The sequence below is a fragment of the Mobula birostris genome, chromosome 6, assembly GCF_030028105.1.
Source record: "Mobula birostris isolate sMobBir1 chromosome 6, sMobBir1.hap1, whole genome shotgun sequence".
NCBI lineage: Eukaryota > Metazoa > Chordata > Chondrichthyes > Myliobatiformes > Myliobatidae > Mobula > Mobula birostris.
In genome coordinates, this window is record NC_092375.1 from 192,278,129 (window position 1) to 192,299,366 (window position 21,238).

The 21,238-nt window shown below is 46.3% G+C and overlaps 1 protein-coding gene across 1 annotated transcript in view; it reads right to left on the reverse strand.

The window, feature by feature from the left end:
- Positions 1 to 21,238, reverse strand: part of LOC140199671 (inactive dipeptidyl peptidase 10-like) — a 928,450-nt gene that overhangs the window by 34,730 nt on the left and 872,482 nt on the right. Inside the window, exons 17-18 of the mRNA XM_072262134.1 lie at positions 13,272 to 13,319; positions 442 to 540 (exon numbers count right to left, since the gene is read on the reverse strand). Of these exons, the coding sequence (XP_072118235.1) occupies positions 442 to 540; positions 13,272 to 13,319 (147 nt within the window). The remainder of the gene's footprint in view (positions 1 to 441; positions 541 to 13,271; positions 13,320 to 21,238) is intronic.

Genomic DNA, 21,238 nt, shown 5'->3' on the forward strand with positions numbered 1-21,238 from the left:
ATTCCTGGATTTTCTCCCCGTTCAGACAACAGACACACATTTATTTCTACTACCAAAGTGCATGACCATGCATTTTCCAACATTGTATTTCATTTGCAATTTTCTTATCCATCCTCCTAATATGTCTAAGTCCTTCTGCATGCTACCTGTTTCCTCAACACTACCTTCCCCTCCAACCAATCTTCGTATCATCTGCAAACTTGGCAACAAAGCCATCTATTCCCTCATCTAAATCATTTATATACAGCATAAAAAGAAGTGGTCCCAACACAAACAGTATTTTTTGCTCCATAGTATTAATCTATGCTGGGGTAATTTTCTGTTTACAGGGAGCATTGTGTGTTTTCTTTTAACTTCTGTTGAACACCTTCCAACAATCAGCAGTCACAAGTGATCAAAGGTGTAGAGTTAAAAGAGCTACAACTGAAGATAGCTACAAACCGTAATCATGAATACGAACAGTCCTGTACTCTGCGTTGTGGATCCTTTTCCCTCTGATATATTCATGCAAAACAGTATTATTCTCCAATATGTAGGAGCCTAAATAATTAAAAAGAAATGAAAGTGTCGTCAAAAAACATAACAGTTCTTCTATTAATCCACAAGGTTATTTAATATTCTGACACATTTACAAAGTGTGCTAATTTTATTTTACCAGTAGAGTTCTTTTCTGGGTGACAAAATTTCACATTTGGCAGATTATTTAATGAAGCCATTGCTAATATAAATACAAGATTAGTAAAATTCTGAGATCAGAAAGCTCTGATTAGCTGGAACACTGTAATCATTTATAGACTCAGAATTTGTAGTTCATCTGAATGCCTCACGTGCTTGGTCCTGATCGGTAATGAAGCAGTGCACTTGCTTTTGTAAATCCTTGCTGGATGAAACTCAGTACCAAGGCTGAGTGCCATATAAAGGCCTCCTTTACATAAATACCATCATGTGGAGGTGGATGACATGAATCCAAGAAAATTTCTGATCAAACATTGACTCTTAGGTTTATCTGGCTGTCAAAACATTTGAGGCCTAGGAATCGTCATGCACACTAATGTTCAAAGTACATTTATTATGTATCTATATGTTATACAACCTTGAGATTCACCTCCTAACAGACAGCTACTAAACAAAGAAACCCAAAACAACATATTAAAAAAAAGACCAAAACACTCGATGTGCAGAGAAAAAAAAAACAGATCATGCAAACAGTAAATGTAAGCACATGGCATTCTGAACTGAAGTCCACAGGAGAAACCGTCCCCAGATCCCTAGTTCAGTGTAGAGCAGAGCAGCAAGCCAAGCTGGCCCATCCCTCGCCTTGGGTCTCTGGCCTTGACATCATGACCTTTTCAATCTGGCCCAGTGTCTAAATCATCGGGTTCAGGTAATAGGTCAATGATATGGTTTTATCTGGAGGATCAATTACTTTTTTCAGTCATGGCCCATAGCTGAAAATTTCTGTAAAATCTGAGGCCCATGACACTGGGCAGTAGCATACAGCTATGGCGTAGCATGTGACTTTTGGGATCAGGGGAAGGCGGCCTGATTGGGAAGTTGGTGATGTTATGTTTTGTGAATTCAAAACATTAAACTAATTCAAGGGAAGACATGGGAGTCCGAAATATGTGTCTAACTTCAAGTTTACTTTAAGCAAGGAGTGCATGTTTGCAATTCATGTATAACCTGTAATGAATTAACTAGAGAAATAACCAATATATACACAGGATTAATCAAACATGACTTAAATACACAACAGGTGAGGAGTTGAGTTCTTAAGCACTTTGTGGGATCTCAAGTTGGGGAAGTGGGAAAGTTGGTGAGAAGCTGTGGTGATCAGAGGTCCTCAGGTTTGGAGGTCTGAGTGATTGTAGTGAAGGTGCTGTAGTTTCAGATGGGGGAAGGGCCCATGGTTAAAAGACAGTCTTGCCGCCGTGCGAGATCCCCTGAAGGCAGGAAACGGCTAATGGGTCCTACTTGAGTGGGTTTCCACCTTGGAGTATTGGTTTACAAATGAAATGTTGTCCAAAAAATTAGCACGCCCAGGTCGACATAGATACTTGTGGAAATCTGAAACTTGTTGGCACTTTTGTAGGTAAATGCATCTCACATCTCTATGAAAAACTGGGCAGTTAGTTTGCATTTACTTCAATAACTATAAACGATAGATTTTTAAGTTGGGTTAATATTAATTTATTATTTATTCAAATAAAATTATTGCTATTCAAATAGCATTATTTATTATTTATTGAAATATCATTAAGTATTTTAATTTAATGTTTGTAGGATTGTTCACTGAGTCTGGAAGTTAGGGAGCAAACATTTAGGCACCATTCAAGGTGACGTCATCAGTGCACAATTGAGTGTTGTTTCTGCTGAAAGCTCATGTTTGTACAGGTTGTTGCAATGAACCTGTGCATCTGCGGGACCAGGGTCAAGGTGTGAGCCACAGACGCCTGAGGAGCCAATGCTCACAACGACTGATAACAGACCAGCGAAGATCACTCTGCCATTCAGTTGGCCAGGACCCAGCATGACAGACAACCAATCAAAACAATGAGTCAGGCCAATATAAACGCAAGCACTCGGCAAAAACAACACTCAATTGTGCACTGGTGATGTCACCTTGAATGGTGACGAAATGTTTACAACCTAGCCTCCAGGCTCGGTGAACAACCCTACAAAGAATCAACCACCCAGAGTTACCCATCTTCTCTTTCATTTCAAACATTACTTAATGTTATTTTAGGTCCAATCTTCCCTTCATTATTCAGGACATTAGATTCTATTTGAAACTGTGATGGAAACTAGCTCAGTTATTCTTATCTGAGTGACAACGGTGTTGGCCCAAGTGTATTGGTGTATATTTGATGATAAACTAATGGAGCACAAACTGGAAAATAGATGCATTTTCAGAAGCTATTGACACTTCTCCAAGTAACTGCCAACAACTTTGGTAGTCAGCTGGTGCTGAAGAAGAAACCTATGTTACAATCAACTATATTTTGATGCTTGAACTCCCTGTGGATATCAGATGAGAACGTGATGCTACCAAAATTCACTAATATTTTGGGAGGAAAGCCTGTCCAAGGAGTGATTGTCTTGGATGTTTATCTTGTAATCGCAAGACACTGTTGGACATGAATAATATAAAATGCTGCAAGCCCATTTACCTTGTTTATTGGCAAGGCAGACGGCAAGGGGAGCTCTGTGGCCTTGATGGTAACAAGGACTAGGCCTCAAGCCGTGGCTTGTCTGTTGCAGCAGTCCTGGAGAGGAGATGCCGGGGGTGGTGTAACACGGTGTTCGTGCTGGATTGGGGCTGGACAGGGGAGGAGATGCCGGGGGTGGTGTAACACGGTGTTCGTGCTGGGTGGGGGCTGGACAGGGGAGGAGATGCCGGGGGTGGTGTAACACGGTGCTCGTGCTGGGTTGGGAATGGACAGGGGAGGAGATGCCGGGGGTGGTGTAGCACAGTGTTCGTGCTGGGTTGGGGCTGGACAGGAGAGGAGATGCCGGGGGTGGTGTAACATGGTGTTTGTGCTGGGTTGGGGCTGGACAGGGGAGGAGATGCCGGGGGTGGTGTAGCACAGTGTTCGTGCTGGGTTGGGACAGTCCGGGGAGGAGATGCCGGGGGTGGTGTAACACGGTGTTCGTGCTGGGTGGGGGCTGGACAGGGGAGGAGATGCCGGGGGTGGTGTAGCACAGTGTTCGTGCTGGGTTGGGACAGTCCAGGGGAGGAGATGCCAGAGGTGGTGTAACACAGTGTCTGTGCTGGGTTGGGTCTGGATAGGGGAGGAGATGCCGGGGGTGGTGTAACACGGTGTTCGTGCTGGGTTGGGGCTGGACAGGGGAGGAGATGCTGGGGGTGGTGTAGCACGGTGTTCGTGCTGGGTTGGGGCTGGACAGGGGAGGAGATGCCGGGGGTGGTGTAACACGGTGTCTGTGCTGGGTTGGGACTGGACAGGGGAGGAGATGCCGGGGGTGGTGTAACACGGTGTTCGTGCTGGGTTGGGGCTGGACAGGGGAGGAGATGCCGGGGGTGGTGTAGCACGGTGTTCGTGCTGGGTTGGGGCTGAACAGGGGAGGAGATGCCAGGGGTGGTGTAACACGGTGTTCGTGCTGGGTTGGGGCTGGACAGGGGAGGAGATGCCGGGGGTGGTGTAACACAGTGTCTGTGCTGGGTTGGGGCTGGACAGGGGAGGAGATGCCGGGGGTGGTGTAACACAGTGTCTGTGCTGGGTTGGGGCTGGACAGGGGAGGAGATGCCTGGGGTGGTGTAGCACAGTGTTCGTGCTGGGTTGGGGCTGGGCAGGGGAGGAGATGCCGGGGGTGGTGTAACACAGTGTTCGTGCTGGGTTGGGACTGGATTGGGGCTGGACAGGGGAGGAGATGCCGGGGGTGGTGTAACACGGTGTTCGTGCTGGGTTGGGGCTGGACAGGGGAGGAGATGCCGGGGGTGGTGTAACACAGTGTCTGTGCTGGGTTGGGGCTGGACAGGGGAGGAGATGCCGGGGGTGGTGTAACACAGTGTCTGTGCTGGGTTGGGGCTGGACAGGGGAGGAGATGCCTGGGGTGGTGTAGCACAGTGTTCGTGCTGGGTTGGGGCTGGGCAGGGGAGGAGATGCCGGGGGTGGTGTAACACAGTGTTCGTGCTGGGTTGGGACTGGATTGGGGCTGGACAGGGGAGGAGATGCCGGGGGTGGTGTAACACGGTGTTCGTGCTGGGTTGGGGCTGGACAGGGGAGGAGATGCTGGGGGTGGTGTAGCACAGTGTTCGTGCTGGGTTGGGTCTGGACAGGGGAGGAGATGCCGGGGGTGGTGTAACACAGTGTCTGTGCTGGGTTGGGGCTGGACAGGGGAGGAGATGCCTGGGGTGGTGTAACACAGTGTTCGTGCTGGGTTGGGACTGGATTGGGGCTGGACAGGGGAGGAGATGCCGGGGGTGGTGTAACACGGTGTTCGTGCTGGGTTGGGGCTGGACAGGGGAGGAGATGCTGGGGGTGGTGTAGCACAGTGTTCGTGCTGGGTTGGGGCTGGACAGGGGAGGAGATGCCGGGGGTGGTGTAACACAGTGTCTGTGCTGGGTTGGGGCTGGACAGGGGAGGAGATGCCTGGGGTGGTGTAGCACAGTGTTCGTGCTGGGTTGGGGCTGGGCAGGGGAGGAGATGCCGGGGGTGGTGTAACACAGTGTTCGTGCTGGGTTGGGACTGGATTGGGGCTGGACAGGGGAGGAGATGCCGGGGGTGGTGTAACACGGTGTTCGTGCTGGGTTGGGGCTGGACAGGGGAGGAGATGCTGGGGGTGGTGTAGCACAGTGTTCGTGCTGGGTTGGGTCTGGACAGGGGAGGAGATGCCGGGGGTGGTGTAACACAGTGTTCGTGCTGGGTTGGGACAGTCCCGGGAGGAGATGCCGGGAGTGGTGTAACACAGTGTTCGTGCTGGGTGGGGCTGGACAGGGGAAGAGATGCCGGGGGTGGTCTAGCACAGTGCTCGTGCTGGGTTGGGGCTGGACAGGGGGGAAGATGCCGGGGGTGGTGTAACACAGTGTCTGTGCTGGGTTGGGGCCGGACAGGGGAGGAGATGCCGGGGGTGGTGTAACACAGTGTCTGTGCTGGGTTGGGGCTGGACAGGGGAGGAGATGCCGGGGGTGGTGTAACACGGTGTTCGTGCTGGGTTGGGGCTGGACAGGGGAGGAGATGCTGGGGGTGGTGTAGCACAGTGTTCGTGCTGGGTTGGGTCTGGACAGGGGAGGAGATGCCGGGGGTGGTGTAACACAGTGTTCGTGCTGGGTTGGGACAGTCCCGGGAGGAGATGCCGGGAGTGGTGTAACACAGTGTTCGTGCTGGGTGGGGCTGGACAGGGGAAGAGATGCCGGGGGTGGTCTAGCACAATGCTCGTGCTGGGTTGGGGCTGGACAGGGGGGAAGATGCCGGGGGTGGTGTAACACAGTGTCTGTGCTGGGTTGGGGCCGGACAGGGGGGGAGATGCCGGGGGTGGTGTAACACAGTGTTCGTGCTGGGTTGGGACAGTCCAGGGGAGGAGATGCCGGGGGTGGTGTAACACGGTGTTCGTGCTGGGTTGGGTCTGGACAGGGGAGGAGATGCCGGGGGTGGTGTAACACGGTGTTCGTGCTGGGTTGGGGCTGGACAGGGGGGGAGATGCCGGGGGTGGTGTAACACGGTGTTCGTGCTGGGTTGGGGCTGGACAGGGGAGGAGATGCCGGGGGTGGTGTAGCACAGTGTTCGTGCTGGGTTGGGTCTGGACAGGGGAGGAGATGCCGGGGGTGGTGTAACACAGTGTTCGTGCTGGGTTGGGACAGTCCCGGGAGGAGATGCCGGGAGTGGTGTAACACAGTGTTCGTGCTGGGTGGGGCTGGACAGGGGAAGAGATGCCGGGGGTGGTGTAGCACCGTGCTCGTGCTGGGTTGGGGCTGGACAGGGGGGAAGATGCCGGGGGTGGTGTAACACAGTGTCTGTGCTCCGTTGGGGCCGGACAGGGGGGGAGATGCCGGGGGTGGTGTAACACAGTGTTCGTGCTGGGTTGGGACAGTCCGGGGAGGAGATGCCGGGGGTGGTGTAACACGGTGTTCGTGCTGGGTTGGGTCTGGACAGGGGAGGAGATGCCGGGGGTGGTGTAACACGGTGTTCGTGCTGGGTTGGGGCTGGACGGGGGGGAGATGCCTGGGGTGGTGTAACACGGTGTTCGTGCTGGGTTGGGTCTGGACAGGGGAGGAGATGCTGGGGGTGGTGTAGCACAGTGTTCGTGCTGGGTTGTGTCTGGACAGGGGAGGAGATGCCGGGGGTGGTGTAACACAGTGTTCGTGCTGGGTTGGGACAGTCCCGGGAGGAGATGCCGGGAGTGGTGTAACACAGCGTTCGTGCTGGGTGGGGCTGGACAGGGGAAGAGATGCCGGGGGTGGTGTAGCACCGTGCTCGTGCTGGGTTGGGGCTGGACAGGGGGGAAGATGCGGGGGTGGTGTAACACAGTGTCTGTGCTGGGTTGGGGCTGGACGGGGGGGAGATGCCGGGGGTGGTGTAACACGGTGTTCGTGCTGGGTTGGGGCTGGACAGGGGAGGAGATGCCGGGGGTGGTGTAACACGGTGTTCGTGCTGGGTTGGGACAGTCCGGGGAGGAGATGCCGGGGGTGGTGTAACACGGTGTTCGTGCTGGGTGGGGGCTGACCCCTGCTGGTGGTACTGCTTTCCAGAGCTCAACCGGTGGAATGGAAAGTTGGACAGTGTGCACGCAAATGTTCATCTGCACACTGCTGAGAATTGCTTATTCACACAACGTCAATTTATAGGACATGTCACTCGGGGACTTGGGCTATAGTATACATTTTTAGTGTGACTGTATGTTTTACTTGTATCTTGTATGCGTTACAAATACTTTCTGCTGTGTATAACTGCTGGCACTTATTTTTCACCTTGGCCCCAGAGTAACACTGTTTCATTTGGGCATTGTTATCTGTTGAATGACAATTAAACTTGACCTTGAACTTAAGTGCTTCATTTTTATTTTCAAGGCAACCTACAAGGAGCTTAGGTAAAGATGAATGTTTTACTGTTTTTAATGTATTTTTAATATTCAGTTTGCATATTTTTGAGCATTTTTACATGTCTGAAATATAGTTCTTCACATCACTGGCCAAATTTGTTTTGTGATAGCTAGTTGTCCAAGTTTATTTCAACTTTTATGGTGGGTAAACTCTTCAGGTGCTGCTGGAAATGCCATTTTGGAGTATAGAGTTTCATTACGAGGGATCCACCCAACTCCCTCTACCAAGTTTCAGATTGTCTCAGGCAAGTTCAAATTTTATTCAGATATCAGCAGGAACCATAGTTCCATGGTTGACCAAACACCCACAATGCTAATTATTAACTTCTGGCCAATTTACGCAATTTATAGTGACAGGTGATCCTACCTGATTTCACCTATCACATTCTAGCTATCCCTCTTCCCCTCCCCCACCTTTTAATTCTGGCATCTTCCCATTTCCTTTCCAGTCCTGAAGAAAGGTTTGGGTCCAAAACGTTGGCTGTTTATTCATTTCCATAGATGCTGCCTGGCCTGCTGAGATCCTCCAGCGTTTTGTGTGTGTTGCTCTGGATTTCCACCATCTGCAGATTTTCTCCACTTTTTGCTCCAGCAGATTAGTTTGTTGTTTTAAATTGCTCATAGTCTCTTTGATTTAAGTTGCAGGTTTTTCCTCAATGGAGGTTAGTTTGTTCCATTGTCTTTTAAAGAATTAAGTTTGACATGACTGTATGAAGTTACCATCAACGTCTTGTAAATTAAGTCTTGATATTTGGGAGCTGCCCCATTTGATTGATTGCATTTTCCTAAAAATCATTTTAAATTAGGACAGCTTTAGTGGACTGAATGCTTCTCCTCTGTCCTGTGGTTATTAGATACCATGATTCCTAACAGATTTCCACACTTCAGGGGCCAGAACATGCCTTTGAAGGGCTTTTGGATAAGATTCATGTTTCAATGGGGAGACTATTGATTAAAACTGGAAATTCTTCCAGCTATTGCTAGCTCCCAGTTAACTATTTTGAAAATAAGTTGAAATATTAATTTTCCTTTAAGGTTTTCAGATGGTTGATCCACGAAAGAAACAATAAAAATGTTACTTTTAGAATTGACAATAGTAGTAGAATGTTAATGACACTAAATAAAGTGTCAGATGATCAGAGGAATAGAAGTATCATTGCACAACTGATCTAATGGTGGGTGCTTACAACAATATAAACAAGGTTGAAAGAGTACAGCGAAAATTTACAAGGATGTTGCCAAGTCTGGAGGACCTGAGTTATAAAAAAAGATTGAAAAGTTTAGGAATTTATTCCTTAGAACGTAGAAGATTGAGGGGAAACTTGAAAGAGCTATACAAAATTATGAAGGGTATTGACAGGATAAAGGGAAGCAGGTTTTTCCCACTACGGTCGGGTTGGACTACAACTAGAAGTCGTGGGTTAAGGGTGAAAGGTGAAAAGCTTAAGGGGAACATGAGGGGAAACTTCTTCACTCAGGGGATCGTGAGAGTGCAGAATGAGCTATCAGAGCAAGTGGTGCATGTGAGCTTGATTTCAACATTTAAGAGAATTTTGGATAGGTACATGGATGGTAGGGGTATGGAGGGCTGTGGATCCAGTGCAGGTCGATGGGAGTAGACAGTTGAAGTGGTTCGGCACAGACTGGGTAGGCCAAAGCACCCGCACTTTTCTATGACTATATGACTCTAATATTGGTGCTGTTGTTACTCATTTGCTTATTGAGATACAGCGCAGAACAGGCCACTTCCGCTCTTTCAGCCAGCCAGCCAGCCTCGAGGAGGAGCAATATCCTTGCAGGTAGGTTTGCTAGCATGGTTCGGGAGGGTTTAAACTAATTTGCAAGGGGGATGGGACCCAGAGCAATAGAGCAGTGAAAGAAGTGCATGGAGTAAAGCCAGATCTAACATACAGAGATGCTTTGAGGAAAAAGAAGCAGAATAAACGGTGTAAAGACAGTAAGGTAGAAGGGCTGAAATGTGTGTACCTCAATGCAAGAAGCATCAGGAACAAAGGTGATGAACTGAGAGCTTGGGTACATACATGGAATTATGATGTAGTGGCCATTACAGAGACTTGGCTGGCACCAGGGCAGGAATGGATTCTCAATATTCCTGGATTTCAGTGCTTTAAAAGGGATAGAGAGGGCGGAAAAAGGGGAGGAGGGGTGGCATTACTGGTCAGGGATACTATTACAGCTACAGAAAGGGTGGGTAATGTAGCAGGATCCTCTTTTGAGTCAATATGGGTGGAAGTCAGGAACAGGGAGGGAGCAGTTACTCTACTGGGGGTATTCTATAGGCCCCCTGGTAGCAGCAGAGATACAGAGGAGCAGATTGGGAGGCAGATTTTGGAAAGGTACAAAAATAACAGGGTTGTTATCATGGGTGACTTTAACTTCCCTAATATTGATTGGCACCTGATTAGTTCCAAGGGTTCAGATGGGGCAGAATTTGTTAAGTGTGTCCAGGATGGATTCCTGGCCGACCAGGGGGAATGCCACACTAGATCTAGTACTAGGTAATGAACCGGGTCAGGTCACAGATCTCTCAGTGGGTGAGCATCTAGGGGACAGTGACCACCGCTCCCTGGCCTTTATAATTATCATGGAAAAGGATAGAATCAAAGAGGACAGGAAAATTTTTAATTGGGGAAAGGCAAATTATGAGGCTATAAGGCTAGAACTTGCGGGTGTGAATTGGGATGATGTTTTTGCAGGGAAATGTACTATGGACATGTGGTCGATGTTTAAAGATCTCTTGCGGGATTGTAAGGGATAAATTTGTCCTGGTGAGGAAGATAAAGAATGGTAGGGTGAAGGAACCATGGGTGACAAGTGAGGTGGAAAATCTAGTCAGGAGGAAAAAGGCAGCATACATGAGGTTTAGGAAGCAAGGATCAGATGGGTCTATTGAGGAATATAGGGAAGCAAGAAAGCAGCTTAAGAAGGGGCTGAGAAGAGCAAGAAGGGGGCATGAGAAGGCCTTGGCGAGTAGGGTAAAGGAAAACCCCAAGGCATTCTTCAATTATGTGAAGAAAAAAAGGATGACAGGAGTGAAGGTAGGACCGATTAGAGATAAAGGTGGGAAGATGTGCCTGGAGGCTGTGGAAGTGAGTGAGGTCCTCAATGAATACTTCTCTTCGGTATTCACCAATGAGAGGGAACTTGATGATGGTGAGGACAATATGAGTGAGGATGATGTTCTGGAGCATGCTGATATTAAGGGAGAGGAGGTGTTGGAGTTGTTAAAATTCATTAGGACAGATAAGTCCCCGGGGCCTGACGGAATATTCCCCAGGCTGCTCCATGAGGTGACAGAAGAGATTGCTGAGCCTCTGGCTAGGATTTTTATGTCCTCGTTGTCCATGGGAATGGTACCGGAGGATTGGAGGGATGCGAATGTTGTTCCCTTGTTCAAAAAAGGTAGTAGGGGTAGTCCGAGTAATTATAGACCAGTGAGCCTTACGTCTGTAGTGGGAAAGCTGTTGGAAAAGATTCTTAGAGATAGGATCTATAGGCATTTAGAGAATCATGGTCTGATCAGGGACAGTCAGCATGGATTTGTGAAGGGCAGATCGTGTCTAACAAGCCTGATAGAATTCTTTGAGGAGGTGACCAGGCATATAGATGAGGGTAGTGCAGTGGATGTGATCTATATGGATTTTAGTAAGGCATTTGGCAAGGTTCCACACGGTAGGCTTATTCAGAAAGTTAGAAGGCATGGGATCCAGGGAAGTTTGGCCAGGTGGATTCAGAATTGGCTTGCCTGCAGAAGGCAGAGGGTGGTGGTGGAGGGAGTACATTCAGATTGGAGGATTGTGACTAGTGGTGCCCCACAAGGATCTGTTCTGGGACCTCTACTTTTTGTGATTTTTATTAACGACCTGGATGTGGGGGTAGAAGGGTGGGTTGGCAAGTTTGCAGACAACACAAAGGTTGGTGGTGTTGTAGGTAGTGTAGAGGATTGTCAAAGATTGCAGAGAGATATTGATAGGATGCAGAAGTGGGCTGAGAAGTGGCAGATAGGAGTTCAACCCGGAGAAGTGTGAGGTGGTACACTTTGGAAGGACAAACTCCAAGGCAGAGTACAAGGTAAATGGCAGGATACTTGGTAGTGTGGAGGAGCAGAGGGATCTCGGGGTACATGTCCACAGATCCCTGAAAGTTGCCTCACAGGTGGATAGGGTAGTTAAGAAAGCTTATGGAGTGTTAGCTTTCATAAGTCGAGGGATATAAAACTCTGCTCTATAAAAACTCTGGTTAGGCCACACTTGGAGTACTGTGTCCAGTTCTGGTCACCTCACTATAGGAAGGATGTGGAAGCATTGGAAAGGGTACAGAGGAGATTTACCAGGATGCTGCCTGGTTTAGAGAGTACGTATTATGATCAGAGATTAAGGGAGCTAGGGCTTTACTCTTTGGAGAGAAGGAGGATGAGAGGAGACATGATAGAGGTGTACAAGATAATAAGAGGAATAGATAGAGTGGATAGCCAGCGCCTCTTCCCCAGGGCACCACTGCTCAATACAAGAGGACATGGCTTTAAGGTAAGGGGTGGGAAGTTCAAGGGGGATATTAGAGGAAGGTTTTTTACTCAGAGAGTGGTTGGTGCGTGGAATGCACTGCCTGAGTCAGTGGTAGAGGCAGATACACTAGAGAAGTTTAAGAGACTACTAGACAGGTAAATGGAGGAATCTAAGGTGGGGGCTTATATGGGAGGCAGGGTTTGAGGGTCGGCACAACATTGTGGGCCGAAGGGCCTGTACTGTGCTGTACTGTACTATTCTATGTTCTATGTTCACCCAATAATCCTCCAATTTAATTCTAGCCTAATCATGGGACATTTACAATGACTAATTAACCTACCAAGTGGTATTTTTTTGGACTGTGGGAGGAAACCAGAGCACCTGGAGAAAAGCCACTCTGTACAGACGGTGAGGGGAAGTGAGCCTGGGTCGCTGGTACTGTAAAGCGTTGTGCTGACCATTACGCTACCATGCATAATTCCTCAATATTGTTTACGTATCGGACCATAATGACATGAAAGGAAATACGGGATTAATTGAACCAAGATTGACTGAGATTGAGGAAGTAAATTTAGAAAGAGTTGAATGCTTTAAATTAGTACTCCAAATGGACAATTAAGTGAAAATGTACTTTGTGAAAGGCAACTGAAGACGAGAGTAATTTACCATTAAATAAACATTTTCACTTGGTTACCTCCTCACTCCCCTCATCACCACTTTTGTTCATGTGAATGAATTTATTTCTGAGAGCTTAGCGATAAGAAGTGTTATGTCCTTTGCTACAATCACAATTTTCAAAGGGGAACGCTTCAGTTAAAAGACTTCTTTTCCAATCATTTGCACAGATAGATCAATGGCAATGGGACAAATCTAACCAAAATGCAACATATTGGTGGCTATATTGAAGGATGGCGCTCTCTCAGAATGAGATGAATTGATGAAGAGGGTGGATTGAAACCTTTATAATGCAGTGAAATTTTTTAATTACACACCAACTGTAATTAACCAGAAAAGCAAACACTTTAGCTCTCCATTTTAGAAAATGAAATGGCTTTTACTTGCTGTTTTGGGATCCAGTGAGCTTATTTTTTTTTTCAGAAATACTTTTTTTTACATTTATGGCTGAATCCTTGCCATATTCACAGAAGAAAACTTAAGTGCACTCATATAAATGAATTTTATACTTACTATTTGGATTGCTTGTGCTATGTACCGAGACCATTGGTACATTAGGACCTGAAAATATACAGAATACAAAAAATACTTTAATATCTTGCCATTTGTAAATATTTTATCTATATTGTGCTGAGAAGTATTATCTGGATTTGACAGAATCACTTAGAAATTTGCAAGTTAAATATTTTTCTTTGCACAGTACTGTAGTAATTTTATGCATTGCACTGTACTGCTGCAACAAAAAAAAACAAATTTGATGCCATATGTGAGTGATGATAAACCTGATTCTGATATGGGTCTCATTTATGGACTGAGAGTGAGAAGGGGACAGGGAGAGGATCATGGTTGGGAAAAGGGGAAGGGAAGGGGCAGGAAACATCAGGGAGATGATCACTAAAGCAAATATTTTTAATCAAATGACCTTGCCTGGTGTCTCGGGGTTGGGTATGTTTGCATTTGTACTCCTTCTCTGCCACCTGTCCTACACCCCTCCCGCAGTGCTCCACCCTCACCATTCCCAACATCCTATGCTCCCGCCAGATTGACAAAGTTGCTCTCTGCTCCATGTTGACAAATACAGTACCGTGTAAAAGTCTTGGTCACCGTAGTTATATATATGTGCCTAAGACTTTTGCACAGCGTGGTAGTTGTTCTGGAAACACACACCGGAAGGAAAAGGGGAAGCATTATTTTTGTCTAAACACAGTCAACAGGCATGATGCATATGAAAACAATTCGTATCCTTGTTCATGTGAATTATTTGATTATATAGCAGCACTTCGAAGCACGGTACATATGGAAGGAAGACCCTAGTTTGTGACACTCATTTGTACCACTGGACCTGCACTTCTGAGGTTGAGAGTGGAACTACCTCAGTGCAACGGCTTTTCCACTTTAAAAACGTTCTGCACAGGTTTCCTGTCATTGTCACACATGATGGACAACCACCACAAATGTAAGTAGCAACAAGAATACAATGTAAAATGATTTTTTAATGTTGAAGTTAAAATCTGAAAGTGATCCCGTTGTGTATTTAGTATTTCAGTAATTTTTGAATAATCTTGTAAACGTTTTATTTATTAAATAATTGTTTGTTTAAATAATTCATTACAGGTTATATGTATAAATACGTGGATTGTACATGTCATCACACTATTATGTGATATTTGTGTACCTCGCTTAAATTAAAGAACCGAGTTAGACTCACACTTTGGACTCCTGCGTCTTCCTTTGAATTAGTTTAATGTTTTGAGGTTACAAAACATAACAGATCCTATTACCATTATGTGCACATCTAAAAGATATTATATTGACCATGGTTAGTACTTGAGGATCTTTACATTGGTGACATAGCAGTGGAAACAGCTAGCAGTTCTGGGAGGGCACGTCTCGCACAACCTCTCATGGTCCCACAACACATCCTACACAATCAAGAAAGCTCACCAACGCCTCAAGTTTCTGAGGAGGCTGAAGAGAGCTGGACTACATTCATGTCCTTCTACAGCTGCATCACTGCATCCATGTCAAAAAGAGTTGCATCCTAACATGCTGTATCACTGCATGGTACAGTGATGCAGACAGGAGGACTACAAAAGGTAGTCAAAACTGCTCAACGCATCACCAACACCTGCCTACCCACCATCAAGGATGTATATACAGACAGGTGCTAGAAAAGGGCCAGTAATATCATGAAGGATCTCACCAACCCCGCTCATGGACTGTTTGTCCCACTCCCGTCAGGGAGGAGGCCACATTGTATCCTCATCGAAAACAGTTACTTTCCCCAGTGCCTGGACCCACTAACCCACCCCTCCACACCCCCTCTTATCACTTCCTGTCAGTCACCTTACGTACAGACACTCCTGTGCCTAGTGTAACTCTATGGGCATACAATCAATGTATATAAGCTACCTTATGGATTTGTATTTATTGTGTTTGTTTTATTATTATGTTCTTTAACTTATTGTGTTGTTTTTCGTGCTGCATCGAATCCGGAGTAACAATTATTTTGTTCTCCTTTATACTTGTGTACTAGAAATAACATTAAACAATCTTGAATCTCCCCAGTGTTCAGCACAGGAAATGGCATCTCTTCAACTGCCTCTGCTCAGAATCAAATGTGGATTCTGGCCAGCTGGAGGTGAAGGTGACATTATCTTCCGCATATAACAAATTCAAGGTAAATGTAGGGAGCAGAACAGCCATTATCTATCACAGTTTTTCAACTTCACTAAAGTCTATGTCTCCATCTTCTGGTAGTAACCCGATTCAAATTATGCTGTCCTCAGTAATTGGTCTCCCTCTTTGCTTATCCACAACAGAATGAAAGGACAATGTTAACCAATGAGTTTATATTGAAACAATTCTCAGTGACAACCAGTGTCAAGCAAAGTTGTGTTGTTGCTGTAACACTTCTCTTATTCTTTCCTGCTGCAATAATTTGTGTCACCTCCAGCAAACACCCCTCTGGGATGTGCGAATCTTTAGGACAAATGGGAAGCCGTTCAAAGACTGTTGCACCTGCACTTTAATATCAGGGTTACCCAAACCTCAACAATAACCTCAATAAGCCAACATACCTAGTATTGAAAATAAAAGTTAAAGGCCGCAGAAGGGGGAAATCAGAAAGTAAAATGGGAAATACTGGAAGCATTCAGGCCAGGCAGCATCTGTGGAAAGAGAAACAGGAGTTAATGATTAGGTCAAAGAACTGACAAAAATTCCTTGACCTGAGCTGTTAACTCTGTTTTCTTTCCACGGATTCTGTCTGACCTATATAGCCAGCCTAGTATTTTTTGTTTTTATCTCTAGTTTCATGGTGTTGGGCACACCAATTCAGCTCTGCTGGGAACATAGCGTGACTCAAATGCTTAATGCAAGACTCCTGAAAGAAATACCAGGAAGGCAGAGGGAAACACTCAAGGATATGCTGAAACTTCCTGTTGATGAAATGCAGCCTTGCTACTAACTCTTGGGGTTCTCAGGCCCAGACTATTCAAGTGGAGAAGGAGCACTTGGAATGGCATTGGCAATCTCATTAACAATGCACAGAGGCCCAGTATCAGCAGCGAGAGCAGACTACCCCATCAATCACAATCTGCCCAGCTTTGCGATGGGGAAGAGAAAGGCTGCACCTCCTACACTGGCCTCATTAGCCACTCCAGAAACAACAAACCCACAAAATTTGATCGCTCTTGATCCTGAGGGACTGCCTAAGGAAGGCAGAGAGGGAAACCAAGACATTCCCTGGAACAGACAACTGGATTGGGTGTTTAATATTGAATTCTTCACTCTTTTGTAAATTCGCAGGCCAAAGCCGTGTATTGTACTACAGGTATGGCATCAGTAGAATCTTGCACAACTGTGACATTGCTTCCTGATTTCTAAACTCCAACTCTCTTACAACAAAGACCAGTATGCCATATGCTTTCGTAATCACTTGCCTTCCATCCAGCAAACCTTTTGTGATTTGTGCATTCTTTCTCCATTTAGATAGCAGTCTGACTTTGGGTGGAGATGTGTCTCAACCAAAGGAGGTGTAAGATGCTGCTTCCCTCCACTAGCCTGCAGGTCACCCTTTGCCCCTCGATCAGGGTCACATGAAGCTATGGGAGCAGGTGGTGCATGGTTGTTATGAGCAGTTGGTGCATATCACAAGTCCTGGATATGTGAACACTGATGCCAGGCAGACAATCTCTGAAGAGTAATGATAGTGGCTGAGGTTATCCAACTTGTAAAGACACAGCCCAGAAGAAAGCAATAGCAAACCTCCTCTGTAGAAAAATTGCCAAGAACAATCATGGTGATGAAAATAGCATGATCACTCATGTCATACGAAATGGCACATAACGAATGAATTCTTCCCACTGAGTTTCACATCCTCAGGGTTAACAATTCAGTAGGACCAGGTATCTAATTTGCTGTTAGAATTGCCTTGTTAGTGTGATCTCAAACGTACATTGCTGAGGTATGACTTACATTGGTGATCCTAGGCAGAACATAAACAAGTATCAATGATCAGGCCAGAGCCAACAGAAGCCCTTTAAAGAGCTATAGTGAGATACACAATGGTAACAGGCTCTTTGGCCCTTCGAGTTTGCACCGACAGCAAGCATCTATTTTGATACCAATCGAACACTAATCTTACTTTATTCTCCAAATATTCCCGTCAGCTCCCTCAGATACTAACACTCAACCTACTCACTACGGACAACTTACATGTTCCTAACACTCACCTTCATGCTACAGACAACTTACAGGGTCCTGACACTCACTTACACACTATGGACAATTTATAGAGTGCTAACACTCAGTACGGACAATTTACAGAGTTCAATTGACCTAGTGACCAGAGGAGGAGGAAACCCGCACATTCAGAGGGAGAATGTAAAGACTCCATGCCAACAGCAGAACCTGTCAGATCAGGATCGAATGTGAATCTCAAAGGTGCAAGGCAGCAGTTCCTCCTACCAGCGCTGCTGCCCCACCGTAGTTGCCCTTTAAACTCTACTCTGTATATCAATAAGATCTTCTAACTCATATCACCTTCTCACTACACACATCAAAGTTGCTGGTGAACGCAGCAGGCCAGGCAGCATCTCTAGGAAGAGGTACAGTCGACGTTTCAGGCCGAGACCCTTCGTCAGGACTAACGTCATGTGGAAGACATTAGTTTCTACATTATTGACTCTCCATTCATACTCCTGATCCTTAGGTACCTTTAGCTGTCTCAGCATAACCCATCTGTGGACTGGAGGTAGGGGAGAATCACTGCATGGTCCAGCCATTGTAAGAGGATTTGTTTTCCGCCTGCTGTTCTGATCCCCAGATTCTCCAGAGACCAGCAACCAATGAGGGGAAAGGTAACCTGGAACCTTCAGGAAACTCTGCCCTATCTTCAAAGGAAGACAAGCCAGTTCCAGCCAATAGGCTTGTGCCAGTTCTGGCCCTGTCCAGTCAAGAGTGCATTGGAATGAGATCTCTAGTTCAGGAGCAAACCAAGGAGTGCCCAAGCAGTATGGAACTCCAGCAGTTAAGCCAAAGGGCTCCAGTTGCCAGGTCCTGTCTAGGGGAAATGCTCTTAGACGAAGATCCTTGGAACCTTGACCCAGGAGCACAAGGACCATTTGTTGCACCTTGCTGCTGATGTCTGAGGAGGTGGATGAGGATTTGGACTGGGATTTCTGGTTTCACTAAAGACTCTTGTCTTCAGTGAAGACAAGGGCGAGACTCTGGGGTCTACTGAAGAACCCCTGCCACTGACGGAATCTGAGAAATCATCCTTAGAGGAAGGTTTGGGGGCAGCTGCAACACCCACGTTGGTAGAAATCCCTTCTGTCTACAAGAATTTGGAAGAGATCTTCAGTAAGGGAAAGGCCTCCACTCTTCACTGCACCAACCTTATGAATGTGCAATAGATCTACTGCCAGGTATGTGTCCTTCGCGGGGTCGATTATACATGCTCTCAGGCCTGGAGAGAAGCGCTGTGGAGGAGTATATTAAGGAGGCTCTTGCCCTGGGATTCATTCAGTCCTCCACCTCTCCAGCCGGATTCTTCTTTGTACAGAAGGAGGATGGGAACCGATGGCCTTGCATTGATTATAGATGACTGAATTGTATAATGGTCAAGAATCGTTACCCTCTTCCACTCATGAACACTGCTTTCAAGAATCTACAAGGGGCAAGAATATTCTTGAAGCAGGACTTGCGGAGTGCATACAGCCTGCTTCACATAAAGGAGGGTGACGAGTGGAAGACGGCATTCAACACGCCGACAAGTATTACAATAAAATTTCATCAACCTGAAATGTTAATTTTGACCTCTCTACTAATGCTACCTGACTACTGATAGTTTCTGTTTTATTTCAGACTATCTACATCTGACTTCCTTTATCTTTTGCATGATTTGTTTTCAATGTCAATAAAATACATATAGTTAAGATGTGCTGGAAATGTTGGTTGAAGCCACATCCTGACATATTAAAGTTTCTCTTAATGCCAATCATCTGCTTTTACAACCAGATAGTATATCTAATAAAGCTAATGGCTTGCTGTGTTTTCTAAGTTACTTCTAACTTTTGGGTACATTTGAATTGTTCTTCACATTGTTGCGTGTTCAAGCACATCCGGGTAGCCCGAATGGTATATGATTCTTAAAGTTTGTAGTTTAGTTCAGTGGATTCTAGTAAATCTGGTGAATATATTAATGATGATTTTTTTTCTTTTTGTTTTGATTATTCTCTGAAGATGGCTGGATTGTTCATAGCACCACTCGCTTTTCTATAACTTCTCCTGCCGTTTTGTCAGTGAAGTACTACACTCCAGTTGCTATCTGTAATCATGTGCCATGTTCAGTGAGGCACCAGCATGGAATTTTACTGGGAAGAGCACAGTTGAAGAATATTCACTCTCATTCTTTGGGCTTACCTGTGACCCACACCTATTTGATCAAATTCTGTGCTCTGAACGCAGCAGCTAAAAGATGCAAGGACAGCTTCTATTCCACTGGTATCAGACCTCTTGTACGATACAGGAAACAAACGCAGATGGTAGTTTTCCTCCCAGGTGCCAGGATCCCAGATGTTTCTGATTGCATCCATGATATCTTGAAGTGGGAAGGAGAACAGCCAAAGGTCGTGGTACATATTGGTACCGAAGACATAGGTAAGAAAAGGGAGGAGGTCCTGAAAACAGACTACAGGAGAGAAGCAGGACCTCAGAGGTGATAATCTCGGGATTACTGCCTGTGCCACGTGACAGTGAGTATAGGAATAGAATGAGGTGGAGGATAAATGCGTGGCTGAGGGATTGGAGCAGGGGGCAGGGATTCAGATTTCTGGATCATTGGAACCTCTTCTGGAGCAGGTGTGACCTGTACAAAAAGGACGGGTTGCACTTGAATCCGAGGGGGACCAATATCAAGGCAGGAAGGTTTGCTAAGGCTATTGTGAAGGGTATAAACTAGAATTGCTAGGGGGTGGGAACTGAACTGAAGTGGTGGAGGGAAGGGAGGTTGGCTCACAAATAGAGTAAGTTTGGAGACAGTGCGAAAGGGAGAATAGGCAGGTGATAGAGAAGGGACATGCTCAGTCCGATGGTTTTTTGAGATGTATCTATTTTAATGTGAGGAGTATCATGAATAAAGCGGATGAGCTTAGAGCGTGGATCAGCACTTGGAGCTATGATGTTGTGGCCATTACAGAGACTTGGATGGTGCAGGGGCAGGAATGGCTACTTCAAGTGCCAGGCTTTAGATATTTCAGAAAGGATAGGGAGGGAGGCAAAAGAGGTGGGAGCTTGGCACTGTTGATCAGAGATAGTGCCACGGCTGCAGAAAAGGAGAAAGTCATGGAGGGGTTGTCTACGGAGTCTCTTTGGGTGGAAATTTGGAGTAGGAAGGGGTCAATAGCTCTACTGGGTGTTATTATAGACCACCCAATAGTAACAGGAACACCGAGGAGCAGACAGGGAGACAGATTCTGGAAAGGAGTAATAATAACAGGGTTGTTGTGGTGGGAGATTTTAATTTCCCAAATATTGATTGGCATCTCCCTAGAGTGAGGGGTTTAGATGGGGTGGAGTTTGTTAGGTGTGTTCAGGAAGGTTTCTTGACACGATATGTAGATAAGCCTACAAGAGGAGAGGTTGTACTTGATCTGGTATTGGGAAGTGAACCTGGTCAGGTGTCGGGTCTCTCAGTGGGAGAGCACTTTGGAGATAGTGATCACAATTCTATCTCCTTTACCATAGCATTGGAGAGGGATAGGAACAGACAAGTTAGGGAAATGTTTATTTGGAGTAAAGTGAACTATGAGCTATCAGGCAGGAATGTGGAAGCATAAATTGGAAACAGATGTTCTCAGGGAAATGTACGGAAGAAATGTGGCAAATGTTCAGGGGATACTTGCGTGGGGTTCTGAGTAGGTATGTTCTAATGAGACAGGGAAAGGATGGTAGGGTACAAGATCTGTGGTGCACAA